The sequence below is a fragment of the Nematolebias whitei genome, chromosome 8 (assembly GCF_014905685.2).
Source record: "Nematolebias whitei isolate Nwh7 chromosome 8, NemWhi1, whole genome shotgun sequence".
Taxonomy (NCBI): Eukaryota; Metazoa; Chordata; class Actinopteri; order Cyprinodontiformes; family Rivulidae; genus Nematolebias; species Nematolebias whitei.
This window is the reverse complement of record NC_056505.1, coordinates 15,146,389-15,170,537: the sequence shown is the minus strand read 5'-3', so window position 1 is coordinate 15,170,537 and position 24,149 is coordinate 15,146,389. Positions and strand designations below refer to the sequence as shown.

Below are 24,149 nucleotides of genomic sequence, written 5' to 3'. Positions count from 1 at the left end.
TAACATAGCAGTGGTTTTCGACCAATCACTGCTCGTTATTCTAGCTAACTGTTAGCTTTAGCCTGAAAAGTCCGGTCAACTTTTTGTCCATTAACTTCTCAAAATGCACAGTTTTACTGTTACAGATGTAACGAAGCAATTTTAACAGTGGCCTGAGTCAGTGCCCAGTTTCAAAACAGCAGTTTATCCATTCAAAACACGACTCGTTCAAAAGAATCTGAACTGAGTCCGACAGCCGAAATGGGTCAGAACCCCCGTCCCTCTCTGCGACAGTTTAACAGAATAAAGCGTTTTACCACAAACCCAGCTTCAGTTACACAACAGATGTACAAATTTCAGTTTTTAAATGAACACATTGATATTACTTTCAGCTCTAAAACAGTGTTGTTCTTAGAACACCGACTCGTCCGAGCCGTTCTCTAGAACCGAACCACACAGCTGATAGATTAGAAAGCTGCACTTTTCATGCCAACATTCAGTTCACGTATTAACACAGACTCTGTCACATTTAACTCACGCCTCTTCAAACATTCGTACGGCCACGAAATGTCCAAATGGCGGATATCGGGTCACGAGAAGCTCTTTAGAGACCTGTACCGGGCCACCAGAATGTAGTGGAATAGGTCGGTTAGCTTCGTTTAGCTTCGGAGCTCCACTACACGTTATAATATCTGGACTAATTCAAGTACCTGATATTATACTTAATTTAAACAGATTCTCTCTTTTTCGAGCTACTTGACACACCTTTGCTATAATTTTGAATAAACAAATAATTGTTTTTCAGTGTTAATCTTGTTAAATTCTTGTTAAAGTCCTCCCGTGCACGCTCCCGCGGCTGCCATTTGGCAGCCAATTGATTTTTGGCACAACACTGGCCCATGTTTCCAGGTGGTCAGAGGTGTCATATAATAGATGTGACTTATATGGCGGTGCGACATGTACGGCAGCAAGTACGGTATATATGTATATGTTTATTTTGCTGTTTTGCATTTTTATTTTATCCTCGTCGCATCATTGTACAACTTTACCCAGTTTTCTTCTCCTACTCAGAAAAAAACACGTTTAACTCTCGTGCTTTGTTCTCGTTGCCTAATCATGTCAAAAGATTGTTTTTATGATGTGTGATGTAAAACATGCTTAAAGTTTGTAAATTAAATTTTATGACAAAAGGAAAAAGAAAAGTTAATTTGAATGAGTTATGTAATGGAAATGATAGCAGCTGTCTGCGTTTGCTTTGCTGTTGTCATAAACATCTTTTTATTAGAGCAGAATTTGTCAAACGCTCGTTTGAGCTGAAAACAATGCAGAAAGAGAAATGTCTTATAAATAGATTAAACAGTTGCCAACTTGTCACAAATATTGTAATTCCTGTTTAGTTTTTAAATAAAACATTGGTTTGTGCATAATTTTAGTCAGGGAACATTTTTAAACTAATGTCAGAAAGAAATGTTTGAAACTATTTGTGGACTTTTCATGAAAACACCAAAGAAATAGATTTTTCTTTGATTGACACTCAATTTATTATTTTTTTTTACAGTTCCTTTTTTAAATTAGTTTAACAAACATGTTTTGGTAAAATTGCTTATTTACACATAATCCCTGATTCATCATTGTTCCAAGCTGCCCTCTGTGGTGGTCAGTTGTAAACTGGAATATCTACTCTCTGCAACTTAAACCTTCTTTACTCTAAAAAGCACATTTATAATTTTTAAATGTTTTTGTTTAAAATGTTTAATAGAGGTGAGGTTTGGGGAACATCTTAAAGAATTTTAATGTGACAATATTTTACCCCAGTATTTCAGTGATGGTTTTCTGGGTGCGTCCCAACGAGAAGAGGCCCCGGGGCCCTTGGGATTCTTGGGATCCCCCGGGAGGAGCTGCAGAGTGACGCTGAGGAGAAGAACATGTGGGTTTCCCTCCTGGACCTTCTGCCTTCACTACCTGATTACTGATAACCATCAGAAATGACCTCACCTGATCCTTTGTGAATCAGTGTTTTCTACATCTGTCTCCAGGTCAAATAAACATAAAAAAAAAAAAACAAATGTTTAAAGTTTGAGTTTTTTTTTTCTTAATTGCCACTAATTGAATCTGATAATAGCTATGGTTAACATCAATCAGTAAAAATTATTAACACATTGAATTAAGTTTAATTATCACCTAAAAACTGACAAGGCAGCTTTTAGAACAAGCTTTGTGTTAAAGTCTTTTTCTCTCTCTCTCTCTCTCTTTCTTCTTCTTTCGGCTGCTCCCTTCTTCCGGTGCCGGCACAGTGAACTAACTCGCACAAAGACTCAGTGGATGCCCTGCCTGATGGACCCACAGGTCATCAAGCTACCACAGCCCTCTGTGTGGAGCAGGGAGCTGCCATCTAGGGTGGGGGTTAAGTGACTTGCTCAAGGGCCCAGCGTGGGGCAAATGAGGGTGGAGGCAGGTGTGGGTGGTTCACCTTTTCCACACATTTATGATGTTGTTTGTTTTGAAGCGGGGTGGGGGATAACCTGTGTTAAAGTCAAATTTAAAATCTATATATATGAAATCTGTGCCATTTATGACATTTTTAATGTGTCAAAACAAGAACACTTCAGTTGCTTTTAATAAACTATAAAACAACATGCTTCCATACGTCCAACAAAATGTAAAAACATAAAATGCATGGTCATAAATTAAAGTTTGACAGTGATAATCAAATATAAAAACTGCAAACTACAAGAGATGCAATTCTCCCTTTTTCGGTCCTCTCGTCTCGCCTCCTCATCTCTTTTCCTTTTTTGGGCTGAAGCAAAGCGCTCCTGCGTCATCAGTCTGCACCCACCTGCCTATATTTCACTCGAGGCTCCCATAGCGAGTGGGATTAGCGCAGTCTCGCAATCCAAACCTTTGATATTACAGCAGAGTTCAAAGATGCTCAGCTGCTTTGTAATCCCATAAATCAGGAGCAACATGTAATGATCTTAATGGTTTCACATCCTCATTGTGATCCACAAAAGAGTTACACTCTGCTCTCCTCAGTGGCTCATAACACATCCTCCACATGGGCGTCTCGGAGCCTGGCAGAAGCCCAGAACTTGTGCCAGGGGTTGCAGATGTGTGATTAATTTTCTCAAAAGCCTTTTGATTAGGTTTATATTGCATTAAAAGCAGTAAAAAGGGAGTAATAGAAAGAAATGTGAGAAAAGAGCTTTTATGGCTGCCTGCCTCCATTTGTCTCTTTAAAAACTCTTTGATACTTCATGGCATTTTTAAAAACCTCCCCATTGATGCTTTATCAAGTAAATCTTTTTTGGAAAGTATTTCCCCAATAACTAGTACATGTTTTTGGCACATGCAAAACTTTTGTCAATTTACCATACTAACCATATGGGAAAAGGAAAACAGAGCTTAACATCTCAGAGACAAGAATGGAAAACAAGTGATATTTATTGTCTCGCTTTAAGCATAAGTGCAGATATTATACTGCAATACAAGTTTTACTGTTCTGACTGTTTGAAACTAAATGACAATACACACATTTAGACTGTTTCAAGACCGCAGCAATTATGAATGTTGTCTGTATTGTAACCCAGTTCTGTCTCATAACTGCAACGATAAATACCCAGAGCAGAGAAACTGAGTGCAACAGACTCAAGCAGCTCAGGATTAAGGGTATTTATTTAAAGTATAATCTTTACATGAAACACTGGAAGGATGTGCAAAGGAGGGAGACAGGTAAGTATGGTGCAGTGATGAGGATAGAATTAAATATTCTTCATACAGGCCACGTGTGGTCCAACGGCACAAAGAGAAGAGCGGAGGATTCCAGGTATATATGGCAGGGATGGAGATGATGAGGCAGCTGGTACCCTAGTGGAATGTAGGCAGGCAGGTTGAAGGCAGGACAGGCTTAGGATGAAGGCAAGTGGCACCAGTTCCAAGAATGTACTCAGCTTGTAGACACGGAGGAGAACAGAGAAGTCCAAGAGGATGCTTCAGGAATCAAGACTAGGAGGACACAGAGAACTGGTAAGTATAACGCTTAGTTGAAAACACAAGCACACTGTCACAATACCAGTTGGCATCCATTGTTCCAGCAGAGACAAGAACACTTCATCAGTCTTTTCTACCTCTGGAGCTCATTAATGGAACTGGCCTCAGCTGCTGCTCAATGGCACCACCCTGCCGCTCAGGGAGCTGCAGGAGGGAAAGCACTAGAATCTCACATTCACGTTACTAACTCTGGTTAGATTTACAGTTTTTGTTATTGTTGTTTTATTTTAGCCCATCCACTGAATGACTCAGCTATGAGTGAACAAGAGACGAGTTAAACACCAGGTCACCCCTCTATCAAAACACTAACATAATGAGACAGACAGCCATGCAGGCTTACACTTGCAGCCCATTGAGGATCACTTATTAGGATAACATGCATGTCTTTGCACCGTAAATGAAAATCAAAGCAAGGAGCATAAGATCAAATATCTGAAAGGAGCAGGATGACAGAGAGCTGCATCTAGAAACGTCCTTCTGCAGCCTGACTCTCCCAGCCACTGCACCTGATGTGCAATCTTGTGTTAAATACCTATTTGAATGTTTTAGGAAAAAACTTTGACCTATTATTATGAACAACCTCAGTGAAAAATTAGAAAATGACACCATAAACGGAAGCGGCCATGTTGGATTGACAAGCCAAAGAAAACTGTTTGAGCCTAAATGAAGCTGAACCTCCAACTTAAATATTCCTCTTAATCTTCATATGATGAAACATGTTTATTTATTTATTTAGTGACCACAGTTACGCTGCAGAGGAGTAATTCCTCAACACTTTTTTCATTTATTTTGTTTTCTTTTATTGCTGCAGAACAAACAAAATTATTTGACATTACCCGCTTGCTTCTTGATTAAAGGTCTTCTTCACTCTTATATTTGGGATTTATATTAAAAAAGTCAAAGACTCCAACAGAACACCATCTCTGAGGAAAGTTCTGTCTCCATGAAGTGACTCGTAACGAGCTGCCATTTTAGAATTTTGTTTTGTGATGGAACAAGTCTTGTTCCTCACTCAGTACCTTTACCAGAACATCTTTGTACACAGCATTTGTCATCTCTAAATTGTCATGCTGTGTCTCGCATTCCTGCCTGTCCTCAGCCCCCAGCCTGCCTGCCACTCCAACAGATCCACTAAGCCTTGAGCTTGATGTGTTGCCACGACAACAGGTCAAATAGCCACCCATCTTCAGCAGCATGCAGGGCTCACTGGGGCTTCTTCCTGAAAGTTGTTTTCCTCTGACAGCCTCTATCTTTGTATCTCCTCCTGTAAGTGGATTTGTGTATGGGATTTATGTAGCAGATGACAGGAGTTACCGCAGCTTTGCAGTCATGAACTTCCCTCTTACATTTTCTGTTGGGTGGACGTTTTAATATCTAAGGGAGCACATTTTCTCAAATCGTGCGTGTTTGTTAAAATAGTGTCTCGCTTTTAATTGTACAGAACGACTAAGTGGAAACTTCAAAGTGCAACTAAAAAGTTTTTTTTTTGTATTTCTTTTTTTTCAGTGATTTTTTTTTCTTTAAGACATCTGGAAATCAAAGCTGAAACAATATTATTAGAGACATCTGAACGAGCAGAGAAAGAGGGAGATGGTTGCATTACTAGAAAGATGAATGCTGCTTTCAGCTTTAAATTGGGTTTCAAAGTGGGTTTTATCTAAACCTATTAGCTAAAATAAACTGAGATTCCCCCATATGCTGCACATCAGAGAGGCCTGGCAGAGCATCACGTTTCTCCTGCTGTGCTCCACTCACTCCTGATGACCTGACCTTTAGGACATCCTTCACTATATCTTCCTTTCTTGAACAAAAACCCACTCCAGATCTCTTAATGACAAGGGGATTGCTTTTATTGTTTCAGTGCTACAAAGCTGGCGTGGGACGGAAACCCCACGTGGCTCATGATCAAAATGCATGGAATCAGCACAGGACACGTCTGACGTGGCGTTAGAACGATGTGTCGCATGTTTACCACAACACGGAAGAAACATGAGCTTGTACATTGGGAACAAAAATATCTGCCCTTTTTCTGTTTTATTACTATTTTTTAACACAATCCTTTCACACATCTAAAAGAATCTGTCCCTGAATGAAAGTCTGTTTTGTTTTGTTTTTTGTTTTTTTCCTGCCTTTTGTCCATTATTTTGCCCTGCACGTGTAGAATTATGCGCTTATGGTCTGTGGAATTTGCACTTTATGATCTTCTTGAAAGCACTTTGGAAGTCTTTGTTGAAGTAGGCGTATATGATGGGGTTCAGGAGGGAGTTGGAGTAGCCCAGCCAGTTTATAACAGCGCCCAGCCAGTCCGGCATGTAGCAGCTGTCTGCGCAGAAAGGCAGCACCAGCGCCACGATGAAAAAGGGCAGCCAGCAGACGATAAACGTCCCCATGATGATCCCTAACGTTTTCACCGTTTTGCGCTCCCGAGACAGCGCGAGCTTCCTCTTTGCCCCCGAGTTCCTCTCATTCAAGCTCTCATAGCCCTGCGAGGACGACTGCGGAGTGTTGGGCAGGGGCAGGTGCGTCTTGGAGTTGCTGATAACTTCTATAATCTCCAGCGACTCGCCTTCGTCTCCGTGCTTCACCGCGCCGTTTACGCACGGGGAACCGGTTTTGGACTCGTCGCAGCGCGTCCAGCCCTTGCCGCCGCTCTCCCCGTTCTTTCTCTTGTGGAAGATGGCGGGTGATATGGTCAAGCACTTGTCTGAAACTTTTGCCGTCTCGGTTTTCTTCACCGTCTTTCGAATCCGAAACCGAGCGGCCCGAAATATCCGCCCGTACAGAACCAGCATCAAGATGAGAGGGATGTAAAACGCTCCAAACGTGGAGTAGATCGTGTAGCCCGGGTCCTGGCTGATCATGCAGGCGTCCGGGTTCGCCCTGTCCTCGGCGCTTCTCCACCCTAACATAGGCGGGATGGAGATGGAAAAACCAATGAACCAAGTTGCAGAGATCAGGAGCGCAGCTCGCTTTGGGGTCCGTTTATTTACATAGTCAATGGGGTCAGTTATTGCCCAGTACCTGTCCAAGGCGATTGCGCACAGATGCAGGATGGATGATGTACAGCACAGCACATCCAAAGAGATGAATAAGTCACAGATCTCCTGCCCCAAAGTCCACTTGTTTAAAACCTGGTAAAGGGCCGCCATTGGCAACACCAGCACCGATACCATCAGGTCTGTCACGGCCAGGGATCCGATCAGGTAGTTGGCGACATTCTGGAGAGATCTCTCCAGGGCGATGGCTGCCACGACGCACGCGTTGCCAAATATGGAGCAGAGGATGAGGGCCCCCAGGAGCAGAGAGGTGATGATCTGGTAAGCCAGCACCAGATCTGGCAGAAGCCCAGACTCCGTAACATTCTTACCCCCGATCCAGTCGGCAACCACGTCCATCCCTTCAGGGTAACCGCTGGTCGCGTTGCTGTCGTTGCTCCTTATTATAAAATCCATAACGCCGCCACACTCTCAGTGAAACTTTCCTGAAGCAGTGTGGGGGGACAAAGTGAGCAGGAGTCAGTCAGCCGCTCAGACTGCTGCGGCCGCTGCCGTGCGCCTTAGGTGTCCATCGTAGTTGCCGCGTTCGAGCTGTCGCTCTCAGGACGCATGACGCAGTGTTTGTGAGCGTGAACGATAAAGATTGTGGACGTGTGTGTTTGTGGCAGCCCATGAGTGTGGACGCCGGTGGGTTTATTTGCACCGCGAGTCATCTGAGCTTAGAGATGCCGTGAATTCATTTATACCAACAGCTTCGGGTACGTCAGACCGGGAGGGGGGTCACCCTAGAGTTTTGTGCTGGTGCGCTCCGTGTTGCTCCGCATTTCACAGCAAGCAGCAATAGAGGCAGGAAGCTATTTTCTTTTTGCTCCTCTTTATTTTACTTTTAGGACATTTTATTATTATTATTATTATTATTATTATTATTATTATTATTATTATTATTATTATTATTATTATTATTATTATTATTATTATTATTTAATATGCATGAAGATTAATGCGTAATGTTATAAAACGTAACTAAATGTGGAAGAAGTTTCCTGGCAGTTAGCGATCTTTTTTTATTTTATTTATTTTTTTTGTATTTTTCTGTTTTAACTTTTCAATTGATCAAATTTAAAATGTTTAATTTACAACATAGGAAAGTTTTCAGACTGTTTACGGGAGCTGAATTGTATTTTGAGTCAAAATGAAGGAGTTTGAATAACTGGCGAGAGATGAGGTTCAGAACCAGGGACAGATCCTCAGTAGGCCAAAAAGGATTATTGCTGCCACCTGCTGGCCACAGCTGATATTGCACCAAAAGAAGTTCCCCCGTGCTTTCTGGTTTTATCTAAAAAAAATAAATAAATAATAATAATAAAATAAAATAAAAAAATTGATTCTGGTCCTCTGGACATTCAAAAAAACCCAAAACAAAACAAAGAAATTGTAGAAACGTTTCGTCTTTCATCCGAAAGACTTTCTCAGTCTGAAGTGCTGTATTCAGCTCAGTCTTATACAGCACCTCAGACTGAGGAAGTCTTTCGGATGAAAGACGAAACGTTTCTACAATTTTTTTTGTTTTGTTTTGGGTTTTTCTTTTTTGAATGTCCAGAGGACCAGATTAAACTTTTTTAGATTTTTCTTCCTGGATTATTGAGCATGCATCAGGATACTTTCTGGTTTTAGTTCAGGTGAAGATAAGGTTGACTGAGCGATGAGGACAAACCTCGTGAATAGAAATATTGTAAACTATTGAACATTTTGTTTATTTTATTTTAACTTTGAATAATAAATTTACTATATTCCACTGGAGGAAAAAACAGCACTGAAGAGATTAAGTATGCAATTTTCTTAACATATAAGCACACAAATTGACAACAATGTGCCAGAAAAAAATATATATACCTGTATATATATTTATAACCCAACTCTAAACTAAAATACTTTAAATCTAAATCCCACATGTTTATTATAGCTAATAAATTCTATGTTTCAGGACTATTACATTAATCTATTTTTCTCAGCTTATAAACTATTGAGAAGAAAAGCTGACTCAGTTGTTTAGGACATGGTGGGTGGGGGTGTTTCTGGCTTTTTCATCTCATTTTTGTGAGTTCAGGGGTGAGTTTTCTATCACTGGACAAAGGTGAGACCACGTGAACCCAGTACCTATTGTAATGGGGCTCATCATGGGGGACTTTGTCTTTGTTAACAGAGTAGAAGACCCCAGGGGGGTCAGAGGGGCAGGACAGGCCCAGCCAAAGAGCTGCTCTTCTCATCTCCCATGAACTGGAACACTCTATCCAATTCTTTAAAAAAAAAAATTTGAATTTACACATCCAGAAGAAGTGGGATTCTGAAAGAATATTGTGGAATGGTTAGGAGGGGTGAGACCAGTTTAGCTAGTAAGAGTTGCAACAAATGAGTTCTGCTGGCAAGAAAGAGGCTTGATAACCACCATCATGAGCTCCCATGTGGGAGCATCTCTTGTAAGTGACTCAAGTAGAACTGAAGATAGTGGGAATGAGGATGGTGCTGAAGAAAACAGGAGCAATGAAACTAATCCCCTGAGCATGAAGGCGGCGAGACCTCGGCTGAGGAGTGTAGATCTGGCAGGAGGGGGAAGGTCCAGCAACGTGGCGCAGCTGGTGAGACCTGCCCTGCTCGGAAGAAAAGCACTAAGAAAGACCTGCATGGAGGACAACAGAGACAGGTGGAGAGAAGGGAACCGAGAAAGAGATGAAGAGACGCCCAAAGCTGAACATCTTGGAAGCCGGGAAATAGTAAAACAAAGGAAGATGGAAACAGTTGAGTCACAGGAAGATGGAGCCCAAGGGACGCAAGGAAGTGGGAGTGGAGTTTTGTTTATTTCTGACATCCATAAAACCAGCATTTTAGAAGTTGAAGAAATGTCAAACAACTCTCAGAGGCCAAACGTGTGTCCTAGACCCAAGGGCTTTAGCTTCATCCAGACTGTAACATCCAATTTAAACTCCCAACCCCCTCGGCCAGCTCTGCCATCACAGAGGTTTTCATCAAGGCCAGTGACAGGAGACCCAAACCACCATTCATTGAACTCATACAGGAATCCAGATCCTTTCTGGGCAGAGGTCAGGACGGGAGCAGCATCTGAACAAACGTCGCAAAACAACTTGAGTCAGACACAAGCCTCTGCTGTCACCCAGTCAGAATCAGAAGATGAAGAAGATGATGAGGAGGACAATGCAGAAGGTGATGAGGAAGAAGGCAGGGGGGTGGTAGAGGTGATGGGTCAGTCCTTGACCTCACCAGAAGCTCTGCCTTATGTCCACACTGAAGAGAGGAGGGTGATGAGAAGAGAGAGAAACAGGATTAAAAGTCTCAGACGGAGGCAGAGGAGAAGAGAGAGATGGAGACAAAGTCAGCAGCAGACAAGCAGACAGGTGAAGTATGCTGTGGTTCTACTTCTTAGTTTCCCCAGTGCCTCTGTGTCACATGTATCAAAAAATTCAATAATCAATTTTCTCAACTAACTTTATATTTATATTGTGCAAAAATGTCATAAATTATTCAATCTGAAACATTAAAACATGGAAAACACTTTGAAGCCTCCTCTGTATCAGTTGGCAGGAATCATTACGATGATAAACAAATGGGAGTCTTGACAACTTTATTACATGAAAATTAAAAATATATTTTTTAGGTTGACACAACAAAGCCCAAAGAGATATGCTGAGATTTTAATCCAGATTCTGCAGCTTTAAATTACCTTACTGAGCCAGTCGAAAGTCTATTTATGAGAAATGAACGCCTAAACCAAAGTAAAAACTGTGTGTGCTTTTGTGACAGAACAAAATAAGCACTATTATATTTTTGCATTCAGTTTCTTGTATTTATTTATAGTGCTTTTTGTGGCAGTGTGTGTGTGTGTGTGTGTGTGTGTGTGTGTGAGTTCATTTCATCCAGACCCCTAACACTTGACAGCCATATCAGCACCTAGCTCATTTCAATAGCCATTGTGTGTGTGGTTTAAAGTGGGGTTACATCTGAATTAGCTGCATGATGAGGCTCGGGCAGAGGGCCCTTCACAGGCGACCAGACAAAAGAGCTGTTTCAGTTCTGATTGGTCGCTGCTGAGCTGCAGTCATGTTGGCATACTAAAATTATTCTGACTGCAGGGTTACTGAAAGCTGAGGAGACTTACTTGATTTGAAACTTTCATGATGTCATCGTCTTGATTTGAAGGCGTCTGGTGATATTTTGGTTTCAGTCAAGCTATTCCTGTTTTATATATTTCTGAAGTTTCTGTGCCAGTGTTCTTATGTGGTGTATATGTTTAATACTCTTGATGATGCTCCAGCTAACATAATTGTCTCCTATTTTTGTTGTGTATTTATCTAGCATAAAAAATGCAAATAAGAAATATGGTCTCTCTTGAAAATAAGTTCTCGTGGCTCAATGAGACTACCTGTGTAAATAAAGGGTAAATAAAAAAAATAAATGATAATTGAGGTTTTGGTTAGAGCATAAACATAGAGCCAGGCAAGATACTCTTCTCTGTTTTCCAGCTCTATGATTTAGTTTCACCCAGGTGTTTTGCACACACAGTTTTTACTTGGACTGATCTTCTCACGCCTTTGCAACATCACATGGACATTGGGGGCAGTGCCACTGGATTGGCAGAATGAAGTGGTGGTTCCCCTCTTCAAAAAGGGGGGCTGGAGGGTGTGCTCCAACTTCAGGGGGCATCACTCTCCTTAGTCTCCCTGGTAAGGTCTATTCAGGGGTACTGGAGAAGCGAGTCTGATCGTTGGTTGAACCTCAGATCCAGGAGGAACGACACATGTTCTGTCCTGGCCGTGGAACACTGGACCAGCTCTTTACTTTCACTAGAGTCCTCGGGGGATCATGGAAGTTTGCCCATCCAGTCTACATGTGTTTTGTGGACTTGGAGAAGATGTTTAACCGTGTTCCTCGAGGTACACTGGGGGGGTGCTCCACGTTGGATTGGGGACCCATTGTTGCGGACTGTTCAGTCCCTGTACAAGCAGTGCAAGAGTTTGGTTGCATTGTCGGTAGTAAGTCAGACCTCTTCGAGGTGAGAGTTGGACTCCACCAGCGCTGTCCGTTGTCAACAATTCTGTTCATAACTTTTATGGACAGAATTTCTCGGTGCCGCCAGCTGGCGGAGGGATTCTGGTTCGGTGGCTGCAGGATTTCATCTCTGCTCTTTGCAGATGATGTGCTCCTGTTGGCGTCATTGTGCTGTGATCTTCAGCTCTCACTGGAGTGGTTCACAGCTGAATGTGAAGCGGCTGGGATGAGAATCAGCACCTCCAAATCTGAGGCCATGGTCCTCAGTCAGAAAAGGGTGGATTGATCTCTTCAGGTTGAGGGTGAGGTTCTGCCTCAAGTGGAGGAGTTCAAGTATATTGGAGTTTTGTTCATGAGTGAGGGAAGAATGGAGCGTGAGATTGACAGACGGATTGTTGCAACATCTGCAGTATTGCGGACTCTGTGCCGGTCTGTTGTGGTGAAGAGGGAGCTGAGCTGTAAAGCAAAGCTCTCTGTTTACTGGTCGGTTTACATTCCTATCCTCACCTATGGTCACGACCTCTGGGTAGTGACCAAAAGAACAAGATCGCAGATACAGGCAGTTGAAATGAGTTTCCTCTGCAGGGTAGTTGGACTCACACTTAGAGATAGGGTGAGAAGCTCAGTTATTCGAGAGTGACTCGGAGTAGAACCGCTGCTCCTCTACATCGAGAGGAGTCTGTTGAGGTGGTTCAGGCATCTGATAAGGATGCTCCCTGGGCGCCTTCCTAGGGAGGTGCTTCGGGCATGTCCGACTGGGAGGAGACCACGGGGAAGTCTCTGGCCACTCTGGAGAGACTATGTCTCTTGGTTGGCCTGGGAACACCTTGGAGTCCTCCCAGAAGAGCTGGAAGAAGTGGCTGTGGAAAGAGATGTCTGGTCCTCCCTGCTCAAGCTGCTGCCCCTGAGACCCAACTTTGGAACTAGTGGAAGATGATGGATGGATGGATGGATGGATGGATGGATGGATGGATGGATGGATGGATGGATGGATGGATGGATGGATGGATGGATGGATGGATGGATGGATGGATGGATGGATGGATGGATGGATGGACAGACGGACGGACAATCTTGTCAGCTACAAACAAAACAAACAATAAAAAAGTAATAATTAATACATGTAAATATTGGTTTTGGTTTTTAACTTGAATTTATTCAGGTGAATCTGAATGAGTCAGTTTGCTCATGTACATAATTCATACAAAGGAGGTTATCTGGTTGTATATCTATACAAATGCAGTTATTATTAAACTTTAACCACAGCAAAGCTGCCACTGGGTAGTCAGCAACAGACTTCATGATGACCTAGAGCTGATTCTTCATAAATTTCTACTTTACATTTTAGATTAAAAAAATAAAAATAAAAACTTCTGGTGGTGTTTATAGTTTGATTCTAAGAAATCACTTTTGCCTTTTTCAAATATATTTTCTATCTCTTGCACTTGTGTTTTTGGTTGATGCTGTGGTGAAACCTTTTGACCCTTTTCCATTTAAAGACCTGTTGTTGCAATAAATTACATTGGCAAGTAACAAAGCCCATGCTCAATAATCCAGGTATGCAATCCAACATTTTTCAGTCAGGTCATCTGGACAGTTTCTTTCTTTTTTCTTTTTCTTTTTTGCTGAAATGTTTCACCTTTCATCCAGAAGACTTCATCAGTCAAGGAAACACACAGCACAAAACTGATTCTTCCCCCAAACAGCTTACTCCAAAGTGGAGCAAACCAGTTATATTGATACTAAGATGGTGTCTTTGGCATGCCCCCTCCTCTGGAGCTGGCCCTCTTCCTCGTCGACAGTCACGTCAAACTGGTTCAAAACCAAAAAAGTCCATGCTCAATAATCCAGGTATACAATCCAACAATTTTCAGTCAGGTCATCTGGACAGTGTGAAAGTGTCAAGTGTAGAAAAATGCATTAGAAATTATGAGCACAGACTGCAATGAACTAACTGTCTGGGAGAATAAGAAAAGTTCAAGTTTGGTTTTAAACACAGACACGACTGTAGCTGACCTTGCTCCAAAATAAAACTCATCAGACTCAAATATAATTCAAAATTCAGCAGTACAGTAGTCCCTTGTTACTTCGTGGTCCGTTTTTTGTGGACTCAATCACGGTTTTATTTGAAATTACCTAGCACCTGCTGCACATTTGTGCAGCCCACACTGCAAGATAAGCTTCCTCCTGCAGCTGATCAGCTGTTCTCCGTGCAGAGCTGAGAAGTGGGCGTGGCCGAGAACGGTTGCAGATGGTAAAGAGCAGAGGAGGCAGGGAGCATCATGACATTCTGTGCTCTTTTAGAGCGTTGTACTACTTGTACTACTATTCTTAGTGGGGTTTTTTTACTTATCGCGGGGCTTTGGGGTACAGATCCCCCGTGAAAAACGAGGGACTACTGTACTACTATTTCCATGTAGCTTTATAAATAAAGTTCATATTTGTATGCTAAATTGCTGTGTAATAGGAAGATTAATCTACAGTTTGACTTCTTTGTGTACATTAACCTTGTGGTAAAATATGTGACTGCTGTATTTATGAACCCACAGTAACCAGGACAAAGCTGTCTTGTTACAGTGCACGTTGCCAGGGGAGCACCTCAGTGTCCATGATTACTTAAGAGCTCTGTGCCCAGAGTACTCCCCTCTCTGTGTTAATGACACACCTTGAAAGGCAGCAGGACCGGTGCTGAGAGGAAGTCCCTGGAGCTCCCCCTGGGTAAGAACGTGTTAATTACCCTGAAAACGCCCCAAGGCTCCAGCTCCAGACACAAGCACCCCCCATCCATTGGTCTGCAGAGGCATCTCTGTGGAGGAGATGGGGGACATGAGAAGCTCCAGAGCATCCTCCTCACATGAAGTATATGTTGGATTTAGAAATGTTAAGCTCAGTGTGGATTGAGGAGCAGAAACTGTCGGAAAAGAGAACAAGCAGACCGTTAGGAATAAGAGAGGAGTTTGAGAAGTTCAGCAGTTTGACTCTTGACTACAATATAGATTTTTATTGAGGTTTGGGAGATGGAGGCGGAGGGGGCTTCTTACAAAGTTCTCAATATACAGCTCATGTGCATGTGCATGGTGTGGTTCATGAAAATTTGAGTGAAGATTTGAATAGTTTATCTTGAGGTAGACCACTTTTCCCTTCCTCATAATCCAAGCTAGAAAAACCAAGATCAGCTTTTTTTCTCTAACCACCGTAAGATGTGAGAAACAGACATTTCACACCCATGAACCCACACCTGACGCCCTCATGTGCTCACACATATTATTATGCTATTTATCTGGGCATTAATAAGGTTAGCACTCATCAAAAACGAAGGCAAAGAGACAAACACAAGATGAGCACAATATGTATTTATAAACGGCTGCTGTACAGTGAGAGCTTGTTGTGAGAACATCCATTTTGACATCGTGTACTGTTTGTGAGGGGTCAAATCGCTAGTTGTCTCATGACATAGCTACAGTTTCATGTATTTGGAGGAAGAAAATGTCTCAGGGATTAAGTTTGCAAACGCTACACTTATAAATATTTGATTACTAAAATGTTTTTGCAACAACATCAGGCCTCTGTTACACATAAAAAATATGGTTGGTTCACATGAGCTGCGACAATGACGTAGTTGTCTATAAGCTACGGTATTCTTTAAAAGCTTCTGCCTTTTTGTCTTCACCCTTAGAGTTCAACAGGAAACCCAAGCAGCAGCAGCAGTAGTGAGGATGAGGAGGCCCAGAGCCCGGGGGATAGAGAAGGTTTCATCTGCGCTGTGTGTTTGGATGTGTACTTCAGTCCGTACATGTGTCATCCTTGCAACCACGTCTTCTGTGAACCCTGTCTGAGGACACTAGCGAAGAACAGCCCGACTAATACCCCCTGCCCCCTCTGCAGAACCATCATCACACATGTTTTCTTCCAAAAGGGTGAGACAAGTCAAAAACATCAACATAATAGTACTATGATAGCAACAATAGTTACAAAAGACTAAAGTATGCACATGACAAGGTAAATATATGAGATCACGTTTGTTTAGACTAAACAAGCAGCCGTGTGTGAGCTGCAGGGCCCAGCTGCAGACGTCCTGTAACGGAGCAGGGCAGACCTTTAGCTCGGCTCACACCAGATGAGTCACGGAGGCCAAAAAGACAGAATCAAACACTTTCTGAACACTTTTATTTAGTGCACTTCAACGGAAGCAAGACGCGAGTTCCTTTTTTTGTAGAAAATCTACAGTGATGGAGTCAAAAACAGGTGTCTGTTGTTTTGTTTGCACCTGTGAAAAATGAGCATGACATGTTAGCATTTACACAGCATTTATTAGAAACAAACTCAATCATATTTTGTTTCTTGCTTTTTGTGTAATCACAAGCCTATAATACACTGACTATGTACAGAAAATCTGATTTAGACAAAAATATGAATAAGTAATAGGCTTTCATGAGTCACAGTGGCCTATTTCTGGATACACAGTGCACGCTGCAGGGATGGATGGTTATGAGAACTGCAGAAAGGGCTCTTGTTAATGATTGCACGACTCGATATGATCATTTTGTTCATTACCAAAACCAAGGTGACCCTGAACCACATCCAGACGAGCATCAGGGAGTCTAATGAAGCACAATATGTAGGTTTTGAACATAAGAGTCGAACATTCTCTTTGTTCGTAAGATGTTGGGATTTTGACTGTATTGTTATTTCTTTGTTTTCATTCTAGAGCTGAATCAAACAGCAAAGACGTTCTTCCCAAAGGAATACCTTTCTCGGAAACAGAACTTTCAGAGAGCACCTTGTGCAAAGTGGCCTCTTCCAAGCTGCAGAAAACTCTTTCGTATCTTTGGAGGCAAGTTTTTAATTAGCTGCAAAATGCCAGCAGCTCATGAAGCTGCACAGTGAAAGATTTGATTATAGTTCTGGGGAATCTTGTGTGAAGTGACAAAAAACTACATCAAAACATTTGTAAATAGTAACAAAAAGCATTTACGCTTTGTAATATTTTATCTTTAATTTACCAAATGCCTCTGTGTCCCTGTAAGTGTAGAATAAATTGTTTTTACCTAAGCAATTCTTAACAAAACCAGGGTTTTGGCATCAATGCAGAAATGGACATGCTGGTTTGTTCAACTTTTCAGAATCAGCTTTATTGTCATTGCACCGAAGCATAACAAAATTACATTTCTGTACAGCCCATCCGAGAAACATAAACAAACAGACATGGAGAGACGGAGGTGTCTGAGGTCGTGGCCTCATGGGAGGCGCCGCCCTTTTCGTTTAGATAAGGAAAAGAGAAACACGAGGGAAGGTATATAAAAAAAGTATATCTCACACTGTGTCCTAGATGGGACACAGTGTGAAAGTTGCAACAACAAAAAAAACAACTCAGCACAGGAAACATGAGGACAGGAGAGGTATAAAAGCGTCTGCCTTCATCGAGAGTGAGCAGGATCTTTTTTTATGAGACTCCAATTCCAATTTAAAGACTGAAAATGAGCTTATTTTATCTTAAAGAAGTACAGAATTCATTTAAATGTAAAAAATTATAGTATTTTTAAGACAGGTACATTTTCATATTCATTATCCATCCATCCATTCATCCATCCATCCATTCATCCATCCATCCATCCATCCATCCATTATCTTTACCTGACTTTTCCTTTTCAACTCCCTGGGGTCTCAGGTTCCCATGACCAGCAGTCACTGTGCGAGAGGCAGAGTACACCCTGGACCAGACATGGGCAAATTAAGGTCCTTGGACAATCTCCGTTAGATTCTCTATATCCTTAGTTCAAAGGAAAAAAACATTTTTAAAAACAGATAGATAAAAAACAGCAATTTATCATCAAGGCTTATGGAAATTTAAATTAAATATCTTACAAAACACTTCTTAAAAACATTTTTAAGTCATATTTCCAGACTGAACCTTAAAGACTTTGAAACTTAAATGCATACGTTTGTTTTGCGTATTTCTGCTAGCATGTTAAGCTAACATGTATAATATAGTGTCATAAGAGTCAGTTTACAGAATATGTCTTATATTTCTAAAACATATGGAAGGACTTGTTTTATAAAGCATGCTAATTATGCTACAACAAGAAAAAATCTGAAAAATGTCTTATAGATTATCTGTCAAAAAAATAAAACAAATCCAATTCTCCATGTTGCCCTTTAATTGCTTTAAATGTCTTGATATGGCCCTTTGGAAAACAATGTTGCCCACCTCTACCCTGGATGGTTAAAAGTCTATCACGGGGCATTTTATTAACGTAAATTCAAATAAATAGTGTTATATATATATATATATATATATATATATATATATATATAAAATGAATCAGAAATAGTCTGTAAGTTTATCTCATAGCCTAAATTTCTGATTGAAATTCACTTTAAATTACATGAAATCCTGACATGCAGAATCCTGAGATGTTTTAAAGTCAGATTTAAAAATGTGTAATAAAAAAAAAAAAACACTTGGCAGATGAGATGACTCGTTTGGTTTTCAAACCAGGTTTCCAGAGGCAGCCCAGCCCAGGCGGGAGACGTCAGTTCCCCCATGCAGGAGGCTTCGTCCTCGATGACTTGGACTTGGAGGATGACCCCAGAGGCTGGCGTTTTGACATGGACATGGTCATCATTTACATCTACTCCATCAACTGGCTCATTGGTTTCTTCATATTCTGCTTTCTTTGCTATGTATTCTTCCCGTCCTTTTGACGGGCCTGGCAGCTTTCACGGTACAAGACAGAAACAGGAAACGGTAGAAGCCTGATGAGGATGAAGTTGGGGTTTAAAATTAAATCAGACGGCTGATGGAAAAGCTGAAACCTGAGCTGTAGGGTTTAATGAGAAGCCAGAGAGTGAATTTAAAGCAGGTGGGAGGGTGTAGTGGAGGGAAAACAACTGTGCGCCAGCTTGTTATCGCTCATTATTAAGTAATTAAAAAGAGGAAATGATGGAGGTAGATATTTACATCTCTGTTTTCTGACTCCCTGTGGTCCACACAAACATGATGCCAATTGGACAACAAGTCTTTGTCTTGTAGTGTGAGGAATTAAAAAGAACACTTATTTTACTGACACTGCTCTTCTCAAATCACAATCTCATCTCAGCCCTAAAACACAAAGAATTACTGACACAAATTAACAACTGATATATCAACGCATTTGTTTAACAATAATATATCTAATTTTACAAACAAACACAACACAAAAATCATTTGAAAGTTGCAACACTTCCTGTATGTTGTACTATTTACAAAAAAATACATTTTGTTAATAGAGTGGTTGTTTTTAGATTCCCAAAAATTACAACATTTTAATATTTACTATATTTTATCAAATCAAATGTTTTTTTTCCACCAAAGCCATAAAACTTTAAGTTTAGCACAGGTTAAACCTTTTTGAACAGATGTCTGCAAACTAATGTCTGACACCTTTTTCTACTTTTTTTCACAAGTTTTTAATATGAGCATCCACAAAACTGAAAATCTTACTAAATGTTTCATAAATTTGTCTTTTTTTTAAATCAAAAGTGTCATTGTGTTTTTATGTTTCCACTGAATAATAATTAACGATTAGTTATAGAACTTCCTTTTATATTTAACAAACCTGACACAGAGACAAATACATGCAGGTATACTGAAATAAACCATTTTTAGAATTGACTTGAGCTGGCGTAGCTTACGATCTTATAAATAAATTGTCATTTTAAATTATTTATTAATTATAAACACAGCAGCATTTTTTGCCCTTATAGGTCAAAATACAAAGTGTTTTCACTGATAAATAAATAAAATAGATGTTTCTTTGGTTATATTGTTCAAATGTTTATGCTTTCTAAAAGTCTTCTGTGTTAGGATGATTTAAATGTTAATGTGACTTGAAGTGGACCACTACTATTCTCTGGAACTGACTCCAGATTTGTTCTTTATTTTTTTATTTTGTGATTGGAATAAAAAAAAGGTCTCTAAACACCAACATCTGACTCGGACACATTATCAGAGCCAGGGTGAAAATGTACAAGAAGCCTTTTTTTCCTTTGAGGTGAATAATAAAAAAAACAAAGTGGCTCATTTATTGATCACTTGTACATTTATGTTCTCATCTAAAGCCAGAGGCAATGTTTTCTTTTGTGTTTATTGTGTGTGTGTGTGTGGGTGGGGGTGGGGTGGGGGGGATGCGGGGGTCACACATTTGATTTTGAGCCCACACAAAAAAACAAGTCAAACAAAAGAAATCAGTTTATTTTAATAAAGAAATAAAATTTACGTGGAGGTTAAAGTTTATGTTTTGGCATTTAGCCGATAAAGGCCAAAAGAAGAAAACGTGACATGTGGGAGAAAATGGTAGAACCATTGTGTACGCGTGTGTGTGTGTACTTTGGATTCAGGTTTTCCTCTTTTTTTTTGTATTTACTTATCTAGATGTCAGACACAACATGGAAATGATGACATCATTAAAGATGTACACCCGACTAACATATAAACATTATATTCTTACAAATAATCAAGATCAAACTTTACCTGTGGCCAGCATGAACTCCTAAATGAGGAAAGTTTTTCAAAGTTAAAAGCATTCTGTTAGAAGTTTTAAAAAGTAACAAACAGATAATGAACAAATGTTTAATCCTCAGTTAAGCAGAGCAGTTAAAAGATCTTGGTCGTTAGACGCTGTAGTCATTCAGTCAGGTTTCATATTTGATTCTTTGACCAAATGGAAAACATGTTCTTGTTTGTTTGTTTGTTTGTTTGTTTGTTTGTTTGTTTGTTTGTTTGTCTTCATGGTTTTAGTTGATTCATTACCTTTCTGCAATTAAACTACTTCTGCATAAACTGCACAGTATTTTTTTTTACCCTTAAAGCATTTATCTCGATCAAAAATGGTGTACTATGATTTTCAGATTTTTTTCTTCAATTTTCTTACTTTTTGAATTGTTTATCTTCATTTATGAGAACTTTTTTAAATAAATTAATTAAGATATCTTTAAAAGCATTGCTCTCTCTCTCGATTTAAAATGTTTGCATTTGTTCTTCTTCTGCTCCTTTCAGCTTTTTACTGCCTTGTTGATTTTAGCTTTTAATTATGGTTTTGTCACATTAGCTTTGAGCTCATGTTTTACTATACGCTATTTTAGTTTTTGTTGCTGTTTTGCTCATTTTTGCTTGAGGCTATATTTTACTAATTATAGCTTTGAGCACTGACTTTGCTATTTTTTTTTTCTTTTGGGCATGATTTGATCAATTATATATTTAACTTGTGGTTTGCCATGTAGTGAACTTAACCTGATGTCAAGACTAAGCCTAAGGTCAAAACCCTTGACCTTAAGAACCTTGTGGGACAGGAACTGTCATTTCATTGATTTGAATCCAGAAATACAGGTTCACCCATCCTGAGACTCTCTTTCTTGAAAATCAAGTGGAAGAACACTCTCTTTTTATTATCATTACTATTTTACAAATGTTGATAATCAAAGTGTCTTAGTTCAAACCATTTTAGATGTTGCAGTGAACTAATCAATTTTATTAACTGTGAAACAGTGTAATGATTTTTAATTCTCATGCAAAGTTAGAATTCATGTTAAAGCTGTTACAGAGTAATTATGCATTTTCTGATTTCTGTCTTTGAATGAGCAAGTGTGCATTTTCCGAGGTCAGGAGTCGAAGCAGACATGTGTTGGAACAACTGCCTTGTTTTTACATCCTCTCAGACGTCAACAGGGGGGTTTTGGCACCTGTTTCTAAAACTCGCCAAAACAAAACACTCTCTGTCTGTGAGAACAGTTTAATCTGTTCAATAACATTCTTGCTGTTTTCTGACTTTTAGTAACCCTCTTACATCACAAAACACACCCCTGTCTGGTTGTTTTGGACCAATCCGGGACGATCAAATGAACCGGGAAAAGAGCTCTTAAAAATGCCGGTACTTCCTAGTTCTCTCAGAGTTGAGTAGAGTTGAGTGGAGATGAGTTCTGAGTCTGAACAGTTCAGTTCTGTGCGGAGAAGTTCGGTTCGGTGAAGCTTCTGAGCAGTTCGGTTCTGCGCTGAGAAGTTGTTTGGGAGAACAGAAGTCCAGCATGATAAGGCTCCTCCGAGTTGGATTATTGCTATCGCTGATGTGAGCTGGTGTCGGACGGAATCTCGTCACTACTTCGGACGAGTTCAGCCATCCTATGGAGATGCTGGACAGGTAGCGTTAACTGGACCTCATATCTGCTGATTAATCTTCAGAAAGGTAATGAGTCAAGTTCCCTACTAAGCGTACCGAGGAAGGCTGGGTTCTGATGGAGAGTGTCGGTTCTGGTGAACACTTCCCCTCACATACCATCTTTTACTCCCTTTAAACTCCCATCTTTCCATCTTTAAATTCTTCTCTAAAGTAGAAATCCTTCCAGATATTTTAGAAATGTCTGTGTAAAGTGCTCATCCACCGCCGTGTGGATAATTGATCATAATTGTACAGTTTTCATAAATGTCTGTGGTGAAGCAACGGAAAATCATGGCCGTATGGTTTTCCTGATTGATGGATTATGTTGTGATTTTCATATTTTGCCAAATTAATGTAAATGTTTGATGTTAAACTTTGATTCTGTAAATATATGACCGCATTCGTTTTGATGGGTCAAAGATAAATGACGTCTCACGTTTGCATTTCATTAAATTCAATGCACGTTTTATTCAGTCCAGAAAAATGAGGAATCCGTTTTAATTGATGAATATATCTCTGCATCTGTTCATCTACAGCCACCCTCAGCTTTTAGCTACTGTTGTGTCAGTTTCTGTTTAAAGTCACAATATTGCTCATTTTAGCTCTTATCTACAGTTTTACTCATTTGAATGTTTTTGTTATAATTTAAATTGTATTAAATATATAATATATATATATTATGCATTGTTAAAATTTTTATTAACTTTACTGTTAACTTACTGTTGAATTAAATTTTGCAGCTACAGTTGTATTATTTTTATGTTTAAGCTACTGTTTTGCTAAATTTAGCCTCTAGCTACTGTTTTGCCAATTTATCTGGCATCTCCTGGATAGCAATATTTGCTAAATGCACGCTGAGCATTATTTTGAAGTGATTATAATGAACTTAAAAGTGCTTGAACTTAAAAGTGTTTAAAGTGCTGCTTGAAAACTTCAATTTGAGTGTTTAAACCCAATTAGAAAGAGAGATTTGGGAATTAAAACCTTTTTTTTTTTTAAACGTAGAAGCTTTTTTTAGGTGCTCATATCTAATTGGATAATCAACTAAAAGGCTTTTACTCATAGACAGGCGTGGGTGTTTGGAAGCAGTAACATTCTGGCAAAAGAGCTCTCAACACAAGCAAAGCAGGCCAGTGATAGACTGCAAAAACAAAACAAACCTTTCAAAGCAGAAACATTACCCATGACAAAAACAGCTGTTTGGCTTATTACATAAAAACAATGTGTTTATGAGCTCGGCATGGAGACAAAATAAGGCCTGTACATCTTACATGAAGAAGGTCAGTGGTGGATGGTGAGAGGGTTAATGGGAGGGGGAAAACCAAATGAAAAACTCTTTCTGGCAACTTGAGATGTTAAAAAGACTTCACAAGAGAGTGTCTCCACAAACTGTAAAGTATTTACCAGCCTCAAAATCAGACAGGTCAGAAAAAATACAAAAATGTTTAAAAGGCAAATTAGCTGTAACATATTGTGATTACTGAAAAATATCATTCCTGTCTAGAAAAGCTGTAATTTCAAATTGTAGCTTTTGTGTGAAAAAAAAAAGTGTTTTTATATTGGGACATGTTTGGTTCTTATTGGTTCTTAAGAGATTTTAGTAAATTTGTCAAAAATGGCATCAGTGTCTAGTGCACATTGAGAGGAGCCAGTTGAGGAGGAGACCCCAGGGAAGACCCAGGACACACTGGAGAGACTACATCTCTTGGTTGTCCTGGGAACACCTTGGATTCCTCTGAGAAGAGCTGGAAGAGGTGGCCGTGGAAAGAGATGTCTGGGCTTTCTTGCTCAAGCTGCTGCCCCCACAACCTGACCGGAACCAGCAGAAGATAATGGATGGATGGATGGATGGATGGATGGATGGATGGATGGA

The 24,149-nt window shown here is 40.1% G+C and overlaps 2 protein-coding genes across 2 annotated transcripts; one reads left to right on the top strand and one right to left on the bottom strand.

The window, feature by feature from the left end:
• Nucleotides 1-5,972: 5,972 nt before the first annotated feature.
• htr1aa (5-hydroxytryptamine (serotonin) receptor 1A a) lies at nucleotides 5,973-7,478 on the bottom strand. The gene has a single exon (XM_037680340.1). It carries the CDS (start codon nucleotides 7,476-7,478, stop codon nucleotides 6,198-6,200), a length of 1,281 nt encoding a protein of 426 aa, XP_037536268.1. The 3' UTR covers nucleotides 5,973-6,197.
• A 1,819-nt stretch (nucleotides 7,479-9,297) lies between these two features.
• On the top strand, nucleotides 9,298-18,788 carry rnf180a (ring finger protein 180a). The gene is made up of 4 exons (XM_037680054.1): nucleotides 9,298-10,432; nucleotides 15,760-16,000; nucleotides 16,792-16,917; nucleotides 18,583-18,788. Exons 1-4 carry the CDS (start codon nucleotides 9,473-9,475, stop codon nucleotides 18,786-18,788), a joined length of 1,533 nt encoding a protein of 510 aa, XP_037535982.1. The 5' UTR covers nucleotides 9,298-9,472.
• Nucleotides 18,789-24,149: the final 5,361 nt, after the last annotated feature.